The sequence below is a fragment of the Anomaloglossus baeobatrachus genome, chromosome 2 (assembly GCF_048569485.1).
Source record: "Anomaloglossus baeobatrachus isolate aAnoBae1 chromosome 2, aAnoBae1.hap1, whole genome shotgun sequence".
NCBI classification, from domain to species: domain Eukaryota; kingdom Metazoa; phylum Chordata; class Amphibia; order Anura; family Aromobatidae; genus Anomaloglossus; species Anomaloglossus baeobatrachus.
In genome coordinates this window covers 435,973,844-435,992,638 of record NC_134354.1, presented here as the reverse complement: position 1 = coordinate 435,992,638, position 18,795 = coordinate 435,973,844, and the positions used below count along the sequence as shown (strand labels likewise).

Here is an 18,795-nt window from a genome sequence, read left to right as displayed (position 1 = left end):
TGAGGCCATGATGGGAACATATACCAAGATGGGGCCATGATGGGGACATATATACCAGGATGGGGCCATGATGGGGACATATGTACAGGATATAGCCATGATGGGGGTCATATACTAGGATAGGGTCATGATGGGAATATATACTAGTATGGGGACATGTATACCAGGATATAGCCATGATGGGGTCATACATCTGGATGGGGACAAGATGGTGACATATACCAGGATAGGACCATGATGGGGACATATACCAGTATGGGGCCATGATGAGGACATATTTACCAGGATGGGGTACATATTTACTAGGAAGTGGTCCAGGATGGGGAGCATTAGTACAGGATGGGGGTAATTACTACACAATAAAACAATAAAAGGGGGGGGCAACTCGTATTCCTTTATAGGGTTTAGAATTCCTCAATGATCCATATATATCTGATCACTCTGGGGAGAGGGGGAGGCTCAAACTTTGCATTGGGGCCCATCAGTCTCTGGTTATGCCAGTGGGCATAGATCTATCCTCCCAGTGGATCATGGTCAGGAGAAGCTGCCAGGAACCGTACTGACTGCTGTTTCAAGAGGGGCAGTTGGGCAGGTGATGAGGTCATAGCCATATAAGGAGTGGAGCAACGGTAATTTTCTGAAGCGACGATTAAAGCATTTTTTTTAGGAAAATTTCTGGTCAAAAAACTTGAGAATAATTTGTGGGAAGGTCCCAGGAATATTTTGGTACCTTTCTTGAAGAAATTGGTTGAGGCATGGAGAAGCTTGAGCTTAAAATCTGTGATGGGCCACAGGACTGTAAGTACATACAGAGACATACCCATTCTTACAGTAGCCAAAATCCACCCTGTGGTAGCCAGCCCTGTCCCATCTGATGTCCCCTCCATCTCTCTTTCACTTCACTACAAGTTGAAAAGAATAAATTAATTTGCTGCAGCGACATTTATAACTGTTAAAAATCCTGTCAGGAGCCTCAGCTGCAGCCATATTGGAAACCATGGCAACTCAGCTCTGCTGAAGAAGATCCAGCGGAAGTTGTAATATTAATGACAGACTGATTTCAGTGCATTTTTGGTGTCCTTCTAATTCTACCTTTTTAGGCTAGCCCAGGTAATAACATTGTGACTTCGGGTGCAGTCTCACACGTCAAATAATTTGGATATTATAATGCTGAAAAGCCGGCTTACTTAACTTCATTGAAGCTGAGATCCCTTTCATCAAGGCTGATCTCATTTCGGACTTTGTGCCTTTGCCTACGGACGTCCTGACTCACAAATATACATTTATACTTTATTATAACTATCTGCTACTGCTTTATTAAAGGAGAGAGCTCGAGCCACAGCTATAGCGCTACTCTAGTATATACCGTGGCGGTGTACAGTTTCGCTATATATAGTAGACTGTTGCTGCTTTACTTAGCTATTTATTTTACAAGCCAGAGCAGAAAGCAAATGTCACAACTATAGCGCTGCTCCAGTTAATACCGTGGCAGTGTGCTGATACGCTGAAGATTTCTGCCTGTTATCCCATCTAATCACTTATTACAAACAAAATGGAGAAAGGGGCTATCTCAAAAACTGTGATCCCTTCAACATCAAGTAAACCTCCTCGCACAGCCAATAAACTGGTTTATGGGAAAAATAATAACATAAGAGATTCTCAGAAACCAAAAGATAAAGAATTGTCAATACTTTCATCTGTTACAAAAACCGTGAATGACTCACAATCTTCAGGCCTTTACCATAGGAATTGTATTAATGAAGAAGACAACATAGAAAAAAGTCATGCAGGAGAAAATCACCAGTCTGGCGGACCTCAAACAAATTTCATCCAACCCCCGAATTTTGATCCTCTTAATGGTAATAAACAATCATCCACACTTCATGATGACATGGACTTATCTGCTCCAAGCAACAAAAGGAAAGAGATGGATGGGGCATATGAAAACTATAGAGTTACCTACGCAAAAATACTTACTGACTCCAGCGACGATTCGAAATCCCCAGACAAACAAAGATCCAGATTAGATTACTCACCACATATTCAGCTTCAGATACCTCAGTTGGACTTATCAAATCTGGAGGGAAATCAACATCTAAAAACCCTAAATCTAGAATCCTTAATGATTGGGTTGATTTCTTCTCTTAACAATAACATCAATGCAGCCTTAGCATCTCAAACCACAACATTGAAAGAAGATCTTACAGCCATCCATAACAGACTGGACTCATATGGAGAAAAGATTTGTAAAGTTGAAGAGAAGACAGAAGATCTCTCCAGAGGTCAAACCAATCTACAATCCCAAATTCGCCTTCTTCGTAGTAAAGTAGCTGACATTGAAGATAGGTAGAGACGAAATAACATCAAGCTAAGAGGTATTCCAGAATCAGTCCCTAACTGTGACTTAGAAGGATATGTAAAAAATATTATGAGAACGATCTTGCCATCACTCTCCGAACTGGATACTGAAATAGACCGGATCCACAGACTTCCTAAACCGAGATCCATTGGGCCAGATGTTCCAAGAGATGTGATATTTCGATTACATTTTTTTAATACGAAAGAAAAAATCCTACATTACATGAAACATAACAGATCATTACCGGATCCTTTCCATCATATCCGTGTATTTATAGACTTATCAAAAGAGACTATGGATCTTAGAAGATCATTCGCTGATACCACAAAAAAACAACAAGAAAAAGGCATTCAGTATCGCTGGGGCTTTCCCACCAAACTTTTGACCTGGCTTAATGGGAAAACGATCCCCATATTAACCCCCGAAGATGGAATTAGATTTGTTGCCTCCTTACTCAAAAACAAAGATCCAAACTTTTCTTCTTGTCACAATCAAACCTGATGAAGTTTTAGAGGCACCCCTGATGTTTTTTCACTGCTGTTATACACCAAGTTACCGGATTATAGACTTTATGATATATTAGTATTCCATTTTCATGGATTTGACTATGACCTTGCTCATAATTTTGAGTGTTTCTCCCTCTTTGCATCACTTTCCAAGGAAGAGGACTAAACATCTCCCACTTTCTTCCCGTTGAACTTTGCCTTTCCAGAGATTTTAAGTTAGTTAAGACTAGAATCCATTTAGGAGAACTAAAACGATATCTCTTTTCTGATATATTTTATTGTTTATTTGATTTTGTATTTCTTGTTTTTGTGATTTTGTTTCTAGAATCTATAAGATTTTAAATTACTCATATACGCAAGAAGTTGGGTACTGTTAACTTATTAGTGTAAGTTATATCCAAGTTACATACCAGGTTTATATTTAATCCTTTTATATTTTAATTGTTAGGAAAGTCTAATTGTTGTCTTGGTTTTTTATTTAATACTATAAGTCGATAAGTTTCCTTATTACACGCTTATGTCCACAAAAATCTTTACTTATAATGTTAGAGGCCTCAATAGTCCGAGGAGAAGGTTTCAGGCATGGAAAGACATCAAAAATTCATATGCCGACATTGTTTGCTTACAGGAAATCAAATTTGCTAGAGAGAATCATCCCACCTTTTCAAACAAAAATTTCCCTAATTCTTTTTTTGCCTTGAATGAGAAGAAGAAGGCTGGGGTTTGTACTTTGATAAAAAACACTGTCTCTTTTCAACTTATTAACGAAGCTTATGACGATCAAGGTAGAATCCACATTTTAGCTTGCAAAATCAATAATAACCCATGCACAATTGTCAACGTCCATGCCCCCAATTTTGGCCAAATTGGATTCCTGAACAGGGTAATTTCCATGCTAAATAATATTAAAATTGGAGACATTTTCTTTCTAGGGGACTTTAATCTGGTCCCAGATCGCATATTGGATTCTACGGCCCAAAACAGAGTTTGCTCTTTTTCCCTTAGAAAATGGTTATCAGACAATGAACTTCTAGATACTTTCAGAAGTTTAAACGCCTCATCACGGGAATTCACTTTTTATTCTGATACCTACAATACATTTTCCAGAATAGACTTAATCTTAACAACGTCTTTCTCTATTTCTAAATTTAAAAAGGTTATCATTCCTCAGAAAACATTTTCTGACCACTCACCAGTACTGGGCGAGATTGTATTAAATTCGCAGGCTCAAAGACATCTCTTGTGGAAATGTAGTCCATTACTAATAAATTCCCCAATTTACAAGTCACAATTAGAGAAAATAATTACTAATTACTTTATAGAAAACATTGATGATTTGATTTGTCCTACAATAATATGGAATGCCCATAAAGCGGTCGTGAGAGGGGAATTAATGGGTATTTCAGCACATCACAAAAAAATCAAGAGTGAAAAAATCGTACAACTCCAAAATAAGATCAATAATGTTGAAAGAATGCAACAGAATCTTAGCTCTCCATCAATAGATCTTCATAGAGAGTTATTAGATCTCAGGTCCCAATTAAGATTAATCTTGTTGGAAGACTATGATAGATTTAATTTGTACTGGAAAAGAACATTTTATTCTTCAATTTAATAAGCCCTCAAAATTAATGGCCCAAAGAGTTAAGAATTTGAGAATTCGTAAAAGAATTACGTCAATTAAAATGCCCAATGGTAATATGACTTATCATCCCAAGGAAATAGTTGATACTTTTGCCAAATATTATGAAAATCTCCATAATCTTAAAAATGATTCTCATACTCCCCAGCCTACCACAACTCCTATCCAAATTGAACTTACCAAGTATTTCATCAGACGATCTAAATAACCTAAATATCCCCTATTCAGAATCAGAAGTTCGTAATGCTATTAACTCGTTAAAATTAGGAAAATCCCCTGGCCCTGATGGATATACAAACGAATATTATAAATTATTTTCCCCCCTCTTGATCTCGCATCTGACCAAGACATTTAATAAAATTTCTTCATCAGGCCATATCCCTAAAGAAATGCTGCAAGCGACAATCTTATTAATCCCTAAGCCAGGTGGAGATAGTGCATTAGTTGGTAATTATAGACCCATATCCCTAATCAATACAGACACAAAAATATACTCTAAATTAATAGCAAATAGGTTGTCAAAGATCATCCCAAACATCATTAATGCAGATCAACTTGGTTTTGTTGAAGGGAGGCAAACATCTGATGGTACGAGAAGAACAATCAACCTTGTCCATCAGATGAGTAAAAATAATATACCATCCGTATTGCTGGCACTTGATGCTGAAAAGGCTTTTGACCGTGTTAACTGGCAATATCTGAGGGCGACTCTGTCGAAATTTGGCTTCAATGACAGTTTTATTAATATGATTATGGCATTATACTCTGCACCAACTGCTAGGGTATATGCGAATAATCAGTTGTCATCTCCCTTCAGCATAACTAATGGTACAAGACAGGGTTGCCCTCTTTCTCCTATCCTTTTCAATCTTTCTATAGAACCCCTAGCTGAATACATTAGATCGAATGTAGATATTAAAGGGATTTTCACCAAAACAAAAGAACACAAAATTGGCTTATATGCTGATGATATTTTACTCTCCCTTTCTGACCCCATGTCTTCTGTCCCTGAATTGATTACATCCCTAGAAAAATTTTCACATATATCTTATTACAAACTAAATCCCCAAAAATCCAAATTTTTACATTTCCACTTAGATGATGTTTCGATAGGCTGTATTAAAAATATTACTTCCTTTTCACAAGAGACAAATTCTATTCCTTATCTAGGCATTACTATTACGAAAACTCTTCACGATATGCTGGAAACCAATATAAATCTCTTAATCTTAAAAAAGATACATTACATTACTCGAAAACTGAAATGTCTTGGCTGGGGAGGATAACAATTTTTAAAATGATGGTTCTTCCCAAAATCATTTATCAATTTAGATCCATCCCTCTATATGTTCCCTTGCACCATATTTTAAAATTAACAAAATTAATGAATGACTTTATATGGGATTCTAAGCGCCCCAGAATTTCTAGATTAACCTTAACTAAACATAGGAAAAAAGGAGGTATGGGCGTGCCGGACCTTACTAATTATTACATGACTTTCCTTATTCAACAAAGCCAACAATGGTTAAAAAATTCACATCCCTTTCCATGGCTAGACTTAGAGCTATCAGCTAACAATTATAGACCTCTCAAGACCCTCCTTCTTTCCCACATAATTAATCCTTCCCTTCCTCCTCCGAACACTCCTACACTCTGGGCCACAATTAGTGCATGGAAATATTTGTTGAAACAATCTCCCAAAATTAGTAAATACTCTCAAATAAAGAATTTTTCTCTCAATTTTTTAGCACTATTGGCTAATATAGAACTTCCCAAAGCTTGTCATTCCCTGAACTTAAAAAAGGTTTCTCATATACATGACGGCAATAATTTCATTTCCTTTCTTGATATCAAAATCAAGCATAAAATTCCCGATATAGACTTCAAAACCCTAATGTCTTTAAGAGATACTCTTAGGAAACTTTTGGCTAACAAGAACTCGCTTCATGAATTGGTTGATTCTCTCTTTTGCAAATTGGATAATGCCCTGACTTGGAGCACAAAAAATATTTATCATCACCTTTTAAGCGATTTGAGCTTTAATAAGCTGAAATACATGATGGAGTGGGAAAAAGAGCTTGGAATGGCGTTTTCAGAGGAAGATTGGTTTCACTCTCTTAAAGCAACTAACTCTTCTTCCTTGTGTGCTTCTCTTCTGGAAACTCATTTCAAGATAACTTCTCGCTGGTACTACACTCCAACTAGGTTGCATAAATTTAATCCTTCCATTTCCCCATTATGTTGGAGAAATTGTAAAGGCATTGGGAGTCTGTTACATATCTTCTGGGAATGCCCAGTGTTGAAGCCTCTCTGGGAAAAAATATAAAATCTAATCAATAGAGTTACTCATTTAGATATTGTTTTGACACCCCAGTTAGCTCTCCTTTCTCTTGATCTAGATTCATTAAGCCCTTCCTATAAATCTTTAATCATCCACATTTTCCTAACTACAAAATCATTAATTGCCTCTCATTCGAAAAACCCTCTGCCCCCTGATATAACCCTAGTAACAAACTCAATAAAACAACATAATGAATTTGAGAGAAGACACACCACTTTAAATAATTGCTTTCCTAAATACCATAAACAGTGGAACCTCTGAAATGAGTACCTCCAGAGTATTACGTAACTTATTTGTCTTATCGCTATGGATAATTAGCTTATTTTCGGTTTTTAAATACGTGTTCATTATATGAAATACCTTCTTGCCTACTATTCCCATGATTTAATTATATATTGTGGTCATTTACTTTATGGGTTTTTGTAACTCAACATAGTTATTTAAGGTTATATAAAGGTTAGTTTGTGCACTATTGTATTGTTAGTTGTTTTTTTGTTTTTTTAATATAGTTCTCCTATGTCCCTCTTTCTTTTTCTCTCCTTCCCCCTTCCACTTTACCCAACCAATAAAACTATTTGATCTCCAACTTCCTATTTCCTTTCACTATCCTCCCTTCCTTATGATCTAGGTATAGATTATATTAAGTTTGTTGTTAATCTGTAATTTATGTGCATTATTTAAATAATTTCTATGATATTACTTTTCCCCCTTTAATTGTTAAACCCTTTAATAAAAATATTTTAACACTGACTGCTGTTTCAAAGTAAAACATACACAACTGCAATAATGCAGGAAATGTCTGACACATGCTGCCCTTTGTTCCAACCACATGAATAAGATGACTACTTCTCTTTAGGATACCTTTTCATAGCAAAAACTGTGGAAAGAAAGCGCACATAGGGTTTTAACCGATAGAGATAGGTGCAGGGAATAGGACAGGTACTCACCTGCTTCAGTTGTGACAGGCACAACTCCTTGTCAGCATGGAATAAATGAATACAAAAGTGGTCAGCTGCAGCCCCGATGTTGCAACAGGATGGGGGATGATCAAAAGAAATCGGGTTAAATGCTGCACAAAGTTTCAGATTGATTTAATATATTATTATCGATGGCTCTTTGTATCATATCTTTATAGGCTACCAAAGCCACCTCATAATCAGTCCATTCCACTATATGATAGTATGTAGGGTCTGATAATATCCTAAGGGCTTCATTCACATAATCTCCTCTATCTTGGATGACTATGCCCCCTCCTTTGTCAGCAGATCTGATAACGATCTCCTGATTATCTTTCAAGTTTTTTAATGCTGATCTCTCTTTCTTGGAGAGATTGTGCTGCAGGTCTCTTTTACTATTTATGACCTCTTTTAGGTCTGTCAATATGAGATCACTGAAGGTCTTGATGTGGTGACCTTTGCTACCAGTAGGGTAAAATTTCGATTTGGGTCTGACAGTAGCATGAAAAACTGGGGGATCTGTCCGTGGAGCTGTAGTGCTGATGTCATTGCTGGTGGGGGTGTCGTTTTTTAATAAAAAGTGTCTTTTTAAAGTCAATTTTCTTATATAGTTTTGCACGTCCAGGAATATGTCAAAATCCTTGGACTTAAAGGAGGGACACAAAGAAAGACCTTTATGAAGTACTGATGTTTCCCATTTTTTTTTATTACCTTTCCATCTAGTGATTTTTGCCTTTTTCTGGCCCTCCAAGACTATTACAAATGTTTTGTGAGGACCCATTTACATTCTTTGAAACTATTATTGTTCCCTTTTACACTCACCTTTTTCTCCATACAATCCCCTTCTTGGTGAATAATAAAAATAAATAATCAATTTTTAAATATGATTTTCATTTATCCCTCTTTATAACCCTATATGGTTTTTCTGGCACCAGTCAGTTTATTGCCCCTTATAACATTATTTTCAAAGTACGATTATAATGTTCTACCATGATTTTTCATTTTCACAAATAACACTTCCCCCATAGGTGTGGTTTTTTTTTTTTCTCTTGTTCTCTTTTTGTCTGTATGTTCCTGCCCTCCCCATGTGACTCTTAAGGTCCAGTCACACTAAACAACTTACCAGCGATCCCAACAACGATAGGGATCGCTGGTAAGTTGCTAGGAGGTTGCTGGTGAGATGTCACACTGCGACGCTCCAGCGATCCCACCAGCAACCTGACCTGGCAGGGATCGCTGGAGCGTGGCTACACAAGTTGCTGGTGAGCTCACCAGCAACCAGTGACCAGCCCCCAGCGCCGCGTGGAAGATGCTGCGCTTGGTAACTAAGGTAAATATCGGGTAACCAACCCGATATTTACCTTGGTTACCAGCGCACGGAGCTACACGTGCAGGGAGCAGCGCACACTGAGCGCTGGCTCCCTGCTCTCCTAGTACAGCACACATCGGGTTAATTACCCGATGTGTGCTGCAGCTAAATGTGCACAGAGCAGGGAGCAGCGCACACCGCTTAGCGCTGGCTCCTTGCTCTCCTAGCTACAGCACACATCGGGTTAATTAACCCGATGTGTTCTGCAGCTACATGTGCACAGAGCAGGATCCGGCACTGACAGTGAGAGCGGCGGAGGCTGGTAACAAAGGTAAATATCGGGTAACCAAGGACAGGGCTTCTTGGTTACCCGATGTTTACTGTGGTTACCAGCCTCCGCTGAAGCCGGCTCCTGCTGCCTGCACATTTAGTTGTTGCTGTCTCGCTGTCACACACAGCGATCTGTGCTTCACAGCGGGAGAGCAACAACTAAAAAATGGCCCAGGACATTCAGCAACAACCAACGACCTCACAGCAGGGGCCAGGTTGTTGCTGGATGTCACACACAGCAACATCGCTAGCAACGTCACAAAAGTTGTTCGTTAGCAGCGATGTTGCTAGCGATGTTGCTTAGTGTGACGGGGCCTTTAGTCATCAGCCAGCTGACGTCATCTCTGTAAATGTGGCTACTTCAGTTGTATATATATATATATCCTCTGCATGCAGCATGTGTTATGCTGTTCCTTTCTGACTTTTGACCTGATGAAGAAGGTGGAGATGCCTTTGAAACGCGTTGACCTGTGAAAATAAAGAAAAGGAATTCACGATATATCTTTGGATTGTGGTTTTTAGCGCAGCATTTAACCCGATTTCTTTTGATCATCCCCCATCCTTATGATACCTTTTCAGCAGTCAAAGAGTGTTATCATGGTCCAAACTATAATTTGACTTACATAATATGCCCAAATAAATTTACTAAATTGTAACGTGATAAAGTAGGAGCCGCATACAAACTATAAAGTTGAACATAGCACAATTTATGGTACTATAACATGATGCAAGAATTATAATACAATCACAGATGAGACATTATAAAACATCTAAAGATACAATTCATACATACAAATATTCATAGGAACCACCCTAATATGATGATTTACTGTCCCCATATCTGCAATAGGAATAACATTTAGAGCCAAATGTAAAGCAAGTCACAAAAGTATATGAAAATTTAAAATTAAAGAGCATCTTAATAGCAAAAAACATCAACACCCTATAACATTTCTTTGATTTACAAATATATCTACCAGTCAAACCTATTTATATGGGGGGATATAGTCAGGGTCGGACTTGGGTGTCTAGAGCCCACAGGATGAATTGACTCTAGGGCCTACGCTTCATTAACTGCAAATACCTGTTAGCCGTTATACCCGTTATAGTGGAGTGTCACTGTAAAATACAGGCGACTCCTGCACATCTCCTGTGCACACACCATAACTGGAATATACAATTGTGGTAGTTTGCATTAAAAGGCTTATTTGGTGAAAACAAATTATCACCAATCCATGGGAGCCGATATGTCTGACCGTAGCTTCATTCATCCTCTTTGGGGCTGCCAGAAAAAGCCAAGTCCAGCACTCACAGCAACTGAGGAAATGAATGGATCAGTGGTCGAGTTGCACATGAGCTGCAGTCTAATGGGGATAAAATTTCCCCACGCTGCCAGTTGGTGCCAGCAGTTGGACCTCCACCAATCAATAAGCTATCGCTTATCCTGTGGAGAGGTGATTATTTATTTTCACCGGAGAACAACTGTAAGTGCATCTCTGTCGCTGTGTAATAGTAACAGGACATTGAGGGGTTAAACGTGAAAGTATTTAATGTCTAATGGAAATAAATTATTTTCTCTAAATTAATATTAGAGAGAAAAAATTACCTTCATATACAACAGAATACAGTATACCAGGACCAATAATACCACATACAAGAGAGAAATTACCACCAAAGCTGATCATACCACCTATTATTATCACACAGTGGTGGAAAAATACCACATACAAGGGACAAATAACACCACACCATGACCAGACCACATATTACCACCACATGGTGACCAAATAATATCACATACAAGGGACAAATGCTACCACACCATGACCAGAACATATCATATTCCCACATAGTGACCAAAGAATACAATTCTGATCATCAATAGAAATCACAATAATAATAACACTAATATTACCAACATTATACAAAGGAGCTCTGTATATAGTGTAAAGTGTACAGGTAATATAGAGATTACTGGTGACATTATACACAGGAGCTCTGTATATAGTGTGTGTGTATGTGTGTGTGTGTTTGTGTGTGTGTGTGTATATGTGTGTGTGTGTGTGTGTGTACACACATGTAATATACTAATTTACTATTGACATCTCTAGATGCAGTAGTTCATCTTCGCTTTTCTTCTTCATCCGGCGCAGACCGCTATCACATCTTCCAACCAGGACTCATCTCTTCTGAAAATAGCACAGACATCTATAGCTGATCACTTCTAGAGCACACTCCACACTTTTTCCCCAACTTTACACAAAACTGCGCCAGATAAAGAAAAAAGCGACATAGTGCTGCCCTGCACAGTAAGGCTATGTTCATACATTGTGAGGGGGGTTTATGCAAATGAAAAAATGCTTTTTACAGTACCAGCAAAAGCTATGTGATTTCTGAAATACTGAATTGTAAAACTGCTGTTTTTGAAAACAGCAGCATATCAATTCTTCCAGTGTTTTTACAATTGAAAGCAATGAGTGTGCAAAAACACTGCAAATAATGCAACCATGTGTTTTTGCTTTTTTTGGTGAAATAAATTAACTTTATTAAACATGTACTGTTAGCAAATGACACATGTAATTTGCACCAAAAATGCAGCAAAAAGAAGTCACACACCACCACTTAGTCCCCTATAAACAGCATGAGTCCACACATAGTCCTCCTATATACAGTATGAGCACACACATAGCCCTCAATAGACATATGCACCATCACACAGCGTCCTACATACCTGCACATATAGAAAAAAACACATAAAATAAAAACAACACATTCTCACCTTGCTCCCGTTCCTGAGCAGTGTTCTCTCGCTAGTTCAAATCCAGCACAATCGTTATTATGGTTTTCAGCATATCAGAGGCCGGTAGCTGACTTCAGCGCATGGCAATGACGTCACTGTCATGCGCCGCGCTCTGACATCGGCTGCCAGCCTACGAGCCAGTGGCTATTTTAACAACCGAGCAACAGTTACCAGTGGGCCACCCTCTGCGTCTGGCTCGGAGACCCAGGGCCTACTGGAGCATCATCCATTGTCCCAATGGGCCAGACCGATGCTGAATATCATATTTACCGTAATTGAAACTTTAATACTTAATTTGTTAATTTCTCCATTTATTAAGACCCATGCACTGAAATATTATACAATAATCATATCTATTTTTCTTATATTGTCAGGTTTTTGGATTGGAATGACAATTGCCTTTGTCTGCATGAATATTTACTTTTGTATTTATTTCTGGAGATTAGACTGGAATCTTATGACCAAAAAGGTAAAGTTGTTCCTGAGTAATGTTTATGCATGTAAAGTTGAAGGTGGGTGGTGAAAGCTATATGAAAGCAGGAGTTAACTGAAGTTTGTAAATAATCGTTTTAGGCCCAGTGCGCACGCTGCGTTTTTTTCCGCGGTTTTGCACCAGTCATTCCCCAGCAAAACCTATGGTAAAAAAAAAAATGCTGTGCGCACACTGCAGTTTTTTCCCCTACAGGTTTTGCTGCAGCAAAAAGAATGTGCATGTCATTCCTTTTCCACAGGTACCTGCGGTTTTTGCCATGGCTAATGGTAAAAAACCGCAGGGAACAACCAGTGGAAAATTCGCGACAATACCGCGGCAAATCACGATAAAACCGCATGCGGTTTTCGGGTTCGGTTTGCTGCGTTTTTTTACCGCAGATGCGGTAATCTTTCAGAGGGTGTGGAATTCTCTGAAGAAAATTCCATTTTCTAGTGCGCACAGGGCCTTAGGGATGCAACCAGATGTGGATTAAGGGTACTTACGGCCTTGGGCAGTTCATACTGTATGACCCTTGTTACCTGTTGTGAAAATCACATAGACCGTGTGCAGAATTATTAGACAAGTTGTATTTCAGAGGTTTTCTTTTATTATTGATCAACAACTATGTTCTCAATCAACCCAAAAGACTCAAAATTATCAAAGCTTAATATTTTTGAAAGTTGGAGTATTTTTTTTTTAGATTTGGCTATCTTATGAGGATATCTGTGCAGGTAACTATTACTGTGCAGAATTATTAGGCAACTTAATAAAAAACAAATATATTCCCATCTCACTTGTTTATTTTCACCAGGTAAACCAATAAAACTACTCAAAATTTAGAAATAAACATTTCTGACATGCAAAAACAAAACCCCAAAAAATTAGTGACCAATATAGCCACCTTTCTTCATGATGACACTCAACAGCCTACCATCCATAGATTCTGACAGTTGCTTGATCTGTTTACGATCAACATTGCGTGCAGCAGCCACCACAGCCTCCCAGATACTGTTCCGAGAGGTGTACTGTTTTCCCTCCCTGTAGATCTCACATTTTATGAGGGACCACAGGTTCTCTATGGGGTTCAGATCAGGTGAACAAGGGGGCCATGTCATTATTTTTTCATCTTTTAGACCTTTACTGGCCAGCCATGCTGTGGAGTAGTTGGATGAATGTGATGGAGCATTGTCCTGCATAAAAATCATGTTTTTCTTGAACAATACCGACTTCTTCTTGTACCACTGCTTGAAGAAGTTGTCTTCCAGAAACTGGCAGTAGGCCTAGGAGTTGAGCTTCACTCCATCCTTAACCCGAAAAAAGGTCCCACAAGTTCATCTTTGATGATACCAGCCCATACCAGTACCCCACCTCCACCTTGCTGGCGTCTGAGTCGGAGTTGGAGTTGAACTCTCTGCCCTTTACTGATCCAGCCTCTGGCCCATCAAGAGTCACTCTCGTTTCATCAGTCCATAAAACCTTTGAAAAATCAGTCTTAAGATATTTCTTGGCCCAGTCTTGACATTTTATCTTATGTTTCTTGTTCAAAGTTGGTCGATTTTCAGCCTTCCTTACCTTGGCCATGTCCCTGAGTATGGCACACATTGTGCTTTTTGATACTCCAGTAATGTTGCAGCTCTAAAATATGGCCAAACTGGTGGCAAATGGCATCTTGGCAGCTTCACGCTTGATTTTCCTCAATTCATGGACAGTTATTTTGCACCTTTTTTGCCCAACACGCTTCTTGCGACCCTGTTGCCTATTTGCCATGAAACGCTTGATTATTCGGTGATCACGCTTCAAAAGTTTGTCAATTTCAAGACTGCTGCATCCCTCTACAAGACATCTCGCAATTTTGGACTTTTCAGGGCCCGTAAAACCTCTCTTCTGACCCATTTTGCTAAAGGAAAGGAAGTTGCCTAATAATTAAGCACACCTTATATAGGGTGTTGATGTCATTACACCACACCCCTCCTCATTACAGAGATGCACATCACCTGATTTACTTAATTGGTAGTTGGCTCTCAAGCCTTTACAGCTTGGAGTAGGACAACATGTATAAAAAGTATCATGTGATCAAAATACTCATTTGCCTAATAATTCTGCACACGGTGTATTAGGTGACAAATTTTGTGATGAACATAGTTTCTCACATACATGTTTGAGAGACAATAAAAAGACAGGGTTTTTTTTTCCCTTTTGCATTGCCCAACCTAAAGTATTTAACTCCTCAAAATAAATAAAAATTACCCAAAGCAGCATCATGTACTATATACAATAAGGAAGGACACTATGTAATAATGTGTGACACTTCATATAATAAGTGTGGACATTGTATACTGACGAGTTATAGGGTAACAATGCTTTGAACTTCTGACTTTTAGGCTTCATATGTATCTCACCATCCACTACAGATTTGAATGGGAGACTACCATCATTTTATAAAAAATTATATACAGCAGCCCTCTTAAAAAGCTAAAATATGCTAACATTGAATGGTGGAATTCTGGTACTGCATTACTGCTATAACAATATATGAAAAAATTAGATACTTAGCTTATGTATTGGCCAATGTATGTGCGCCTGCTACCCACAACAAGGCGCATCTCTTTACTGGGACCCTAATAAACCATATGCCTCTATGTGGATTAAGAAAAAATCTACAAGTTTGGCCAGCTAGGATCCAGCTAAAGGAATATGGCAACTCCATGGCTATAGCGTGGAGTGCTCAGTCAGACAAGAATGTAATCCAAATATATTGGAAAAAGACTGACCAGCACATCCAATAGGTGTGAACAAGGTGCAAGCAGAAAACAATATAGGCTTCCACGGAAATCGGATGTCATCCGAGTGCAGTCTATTCATTTCCACGCACCCAGAGACTTGCAAGGGTGAAAGCTGCCTGATTTGCGCTGCCACTCGCAGCATGCTGCAGTTTTTTTTTTCATGCCTATTTGGCATGAGAAAAATAGCACTGATCAGCACTGACCCATAGTATAACATTGGACTGAGAGCTATCACTTGTCCGAATTATATGCTCGTGTGAGCGCAGCTGAAAACTATCTTTTGGTCATATGGTCAGACTTTTATGTTAACTTCTTCCAACCACATTTCATTTGTGCAGTTTGCAGCACATTATTCTGCTGCAGCTTGCTTTTTCAGACATTCACCATGCCCCTGAAAATAACCAGATCACATATACACAACTCATGAATATTCAATTTCCCACGCTGTGCCGCTGAATACAAGTATGTACCACACCAATCAGTTATAATTAGCCATTGTGCCCCTTTCCAATTGAGCGATTTTCCGTTTTTAAGCTTTACTTTTTTATAAGAGCCATAATGTTTTTATTATTGTGAGTTTGATTAGATCAGCAGACATGTGCAGCTAATAGGTCCGGGAAGATAGGAGACCCCCCCACACATGTTAACCCCTTAGAGTGTACTGTCAAAGTCTGCGATCTAAAGCGTTCCGGCGGGGATCGGCGGCCCATGATGCTCTCACGATGCACCAATGGGTTGCCATGGCAGCATGGGGTCAGATGACGACCCCTGTCGCTGCCGTGACATTTTTTCTATGAATGCTGGCGGAGCACTGGCACTCACAGTAACAGCACTTTTCTTAATACACGGATACAAAATATTTTATATTTATTTTTAATGGTGGAATAAGGGTGATTTAAGGTATTTTTGCCCCTAGATTTTTAAAGCCATTTTTATTACTTTATTTTTTAGTCTCTCTAGGGGACTTGAACTTGCAATTGTCCGATCACTTTTACATATACATTTACATATATTGCACTACTGCATTTAATAGTAAAAATTGAGAGAGGGAGAGAGAGATCAGTTTTTTCGACACACGTTACATTCTGCGTTGCTTCTGCCTGGCGGTCAGTCACTCCACGACTGATCCGTCGCAAAACGGATGCAACGCAAGGAGATCAGTCGCAATCTGTCATTAATACAAGTCTATGGGAAAAAAATGAATCCTGCAAAATATTTTGCAGGATTCAGCTTTTTCTCAAAGCGACAGATTGTGACTGAGGAAAAAAGACGGTAGTGTGAAAGCAGCCTAGCACAGTCAATGGCTGACAGTTGCTGAGCCTAGATCAAAGACAGGGACCAATACTAGTACAGCCAATGTCAGGAAGTTGTTTGAAAAGTCAGCACAGAGGGCCCTCTACCCCCATTACAATCTTGTGTGACTCACCCCCATCCCATTGAATGTAAAAGTTCTTCACACATTGTGCGTTCCCCAGCATACAGTACAAGTCAAAAGTTTAGACACACCTGTACATGCCATGATTTTCATTGTTCTTTTTGGAATGTACATATTGTAGATTCAGACTGAAAACCAAGAATGAATGCATATGGAAATGAGTAAAACACTTGTAAAATCTAAAAAATGTGTTAAACCTTAGGTCCCTCAAAATAGCTACCTTTTACTTTGTTGACAGCTTTACACCCCCTTGGTATTCTCTCAAGCAGCTTCATCAGGTAGTTACCTGCAATGGCTTCCAATGAACATATAAACCTCGTCAAGAGTACATATGTGGAATCACTATCCTTCACAAATTTTTTGCAACCATCAGGGGTGTTTTGCAGTGGCAGTGTTGATACAGATTCCTGTAGGACTGATCCCTGTTCCACAACAATTCTAGACCAGATTATGGCAAGAACCACTAGTAGAGAAGCAACGTTCCACTATTACTATAAGGCATGAAAGTCAGTCATTCCAGAATATTCTTAGAAGCTTGAAAAGGTCCTGAAGTGCAATCATGAAAACTCCCAATCAAAATGATGAAACTAGCTCTCATGAGGACTCACCCAGCAAAGGAAGACACAGAATGACTTCTGCTGCCGAGGATAAGTTAATAAAAATTACCAGCTTCAGAAACAGCAAATTGACAGCATCTTAGATAACAGCCCTCATAAAAGATGCACAGACATCACGTTGCAGACACATTTCAACATTATGGTCAAATAGCTGAAAAAATCTACTGCATAGGACTGCAAACAAGAAGAGACTTGCATTCTGCAACTACAGTGCCTTGTCAAAGTATTCGGTCCCCTTGAATTTTTCAACCTTTTCCCACATTTCAGGCTTCAAACAAGAAGATAAAAATTAAAAATTTTATAATACAGGACCATTCTTGAAGAAAACCTGTTGGAGTCTGCAAAAGACCTGAGACTGGGTTGGAGATTTGTCTTCCAACAAGACAATGAACCCAAACATAAAGCAAACTCTACAATGGAATGGTTAAAATATAAATGTATCCAGGAGTTAGAATGGCCAATTCAAAGTCCAGACCTGAATCCAATCGAGAATCTGTGGAAAGAGCTGAAAACCGCTGTTCACAAACTCTCTCCATCCAACCTCACTCAGCTCGAGCTGTTTGCAAAGGAAGAATGGGCAAGAATTTCAGTCTCTCGATGTGGAAAACTGATAGACACATACCTCAAGCGACTTGCAGCTGTAATCGCAGCAAAAGGTGGCGCTACAAAGTATTAACTTAAGGGAGACGAATAATATTGCACGCCTTACTTTTTAGTTATTTATTTTTTACAAAAGTTTAAAATAGTCAATAAATATGGTTCAACTTCACAATTGTGTCCCACTTGTTGATTATTCACCATAAAATTTAAATTTTTTATCTTTATGTTTGAAGCCTGAAATGTGGGAAAAGGTTGAAAAATTCAAGGGGGCAGAATACTTTTGCAAGGCACTGTACATGCCATTCCCTTCTGGTTTAACCCCTTCACGACCTTTGATGGATCTAGCCGTCATGGTGCCCTGGTACTTAAAGACCCATGACGGATACATCCGTCATGGCGGAATCGCGGCACCAGAGCACCGGGCACCGCCATAGATTTTAAAAAACTGTAGATTCGGGAAGGAGAGGACTTGTACCTGACCTTAGGAGGGGTGGTGTCTCCTTCCCGGACCTACGGAGGCTGTCATTGGCTGACGAACGCCGCTCAGCCAATCACAGCCAGTGTTATGTTTCAGCCATTGAAAATGGCTGAAGCATTGAAATCCAGCTATGTCAGTGCAGCTGCAGCACTGGCCATTGGCTGGAG

The 18,795-nt window shown here is 39.0% G+C and overlaps 1 protein-coding gene across 1 annotated transcript in view; it reads left to right on the top strand.

Moving 5' to 3' along the window:
* Nucleotides 1-18,795, top strand: part of LOC142289823 (multidrug and toxin extrusion protein 1-like) — a 131,304-nt gene that overhangs the window by 99,005 nt on the left and 13,504 nt on the right. The window contains exon 15 of the mRNA XM_075333753.1: nt 12,618-12,712. Coding sequence (XP_075189868.1) covers nt 12,618-12,712 — 95 coding nt within the window. The remainder of the gene's footprint in view (nt 1-12,617; nt 12,713-18,795) is intronic.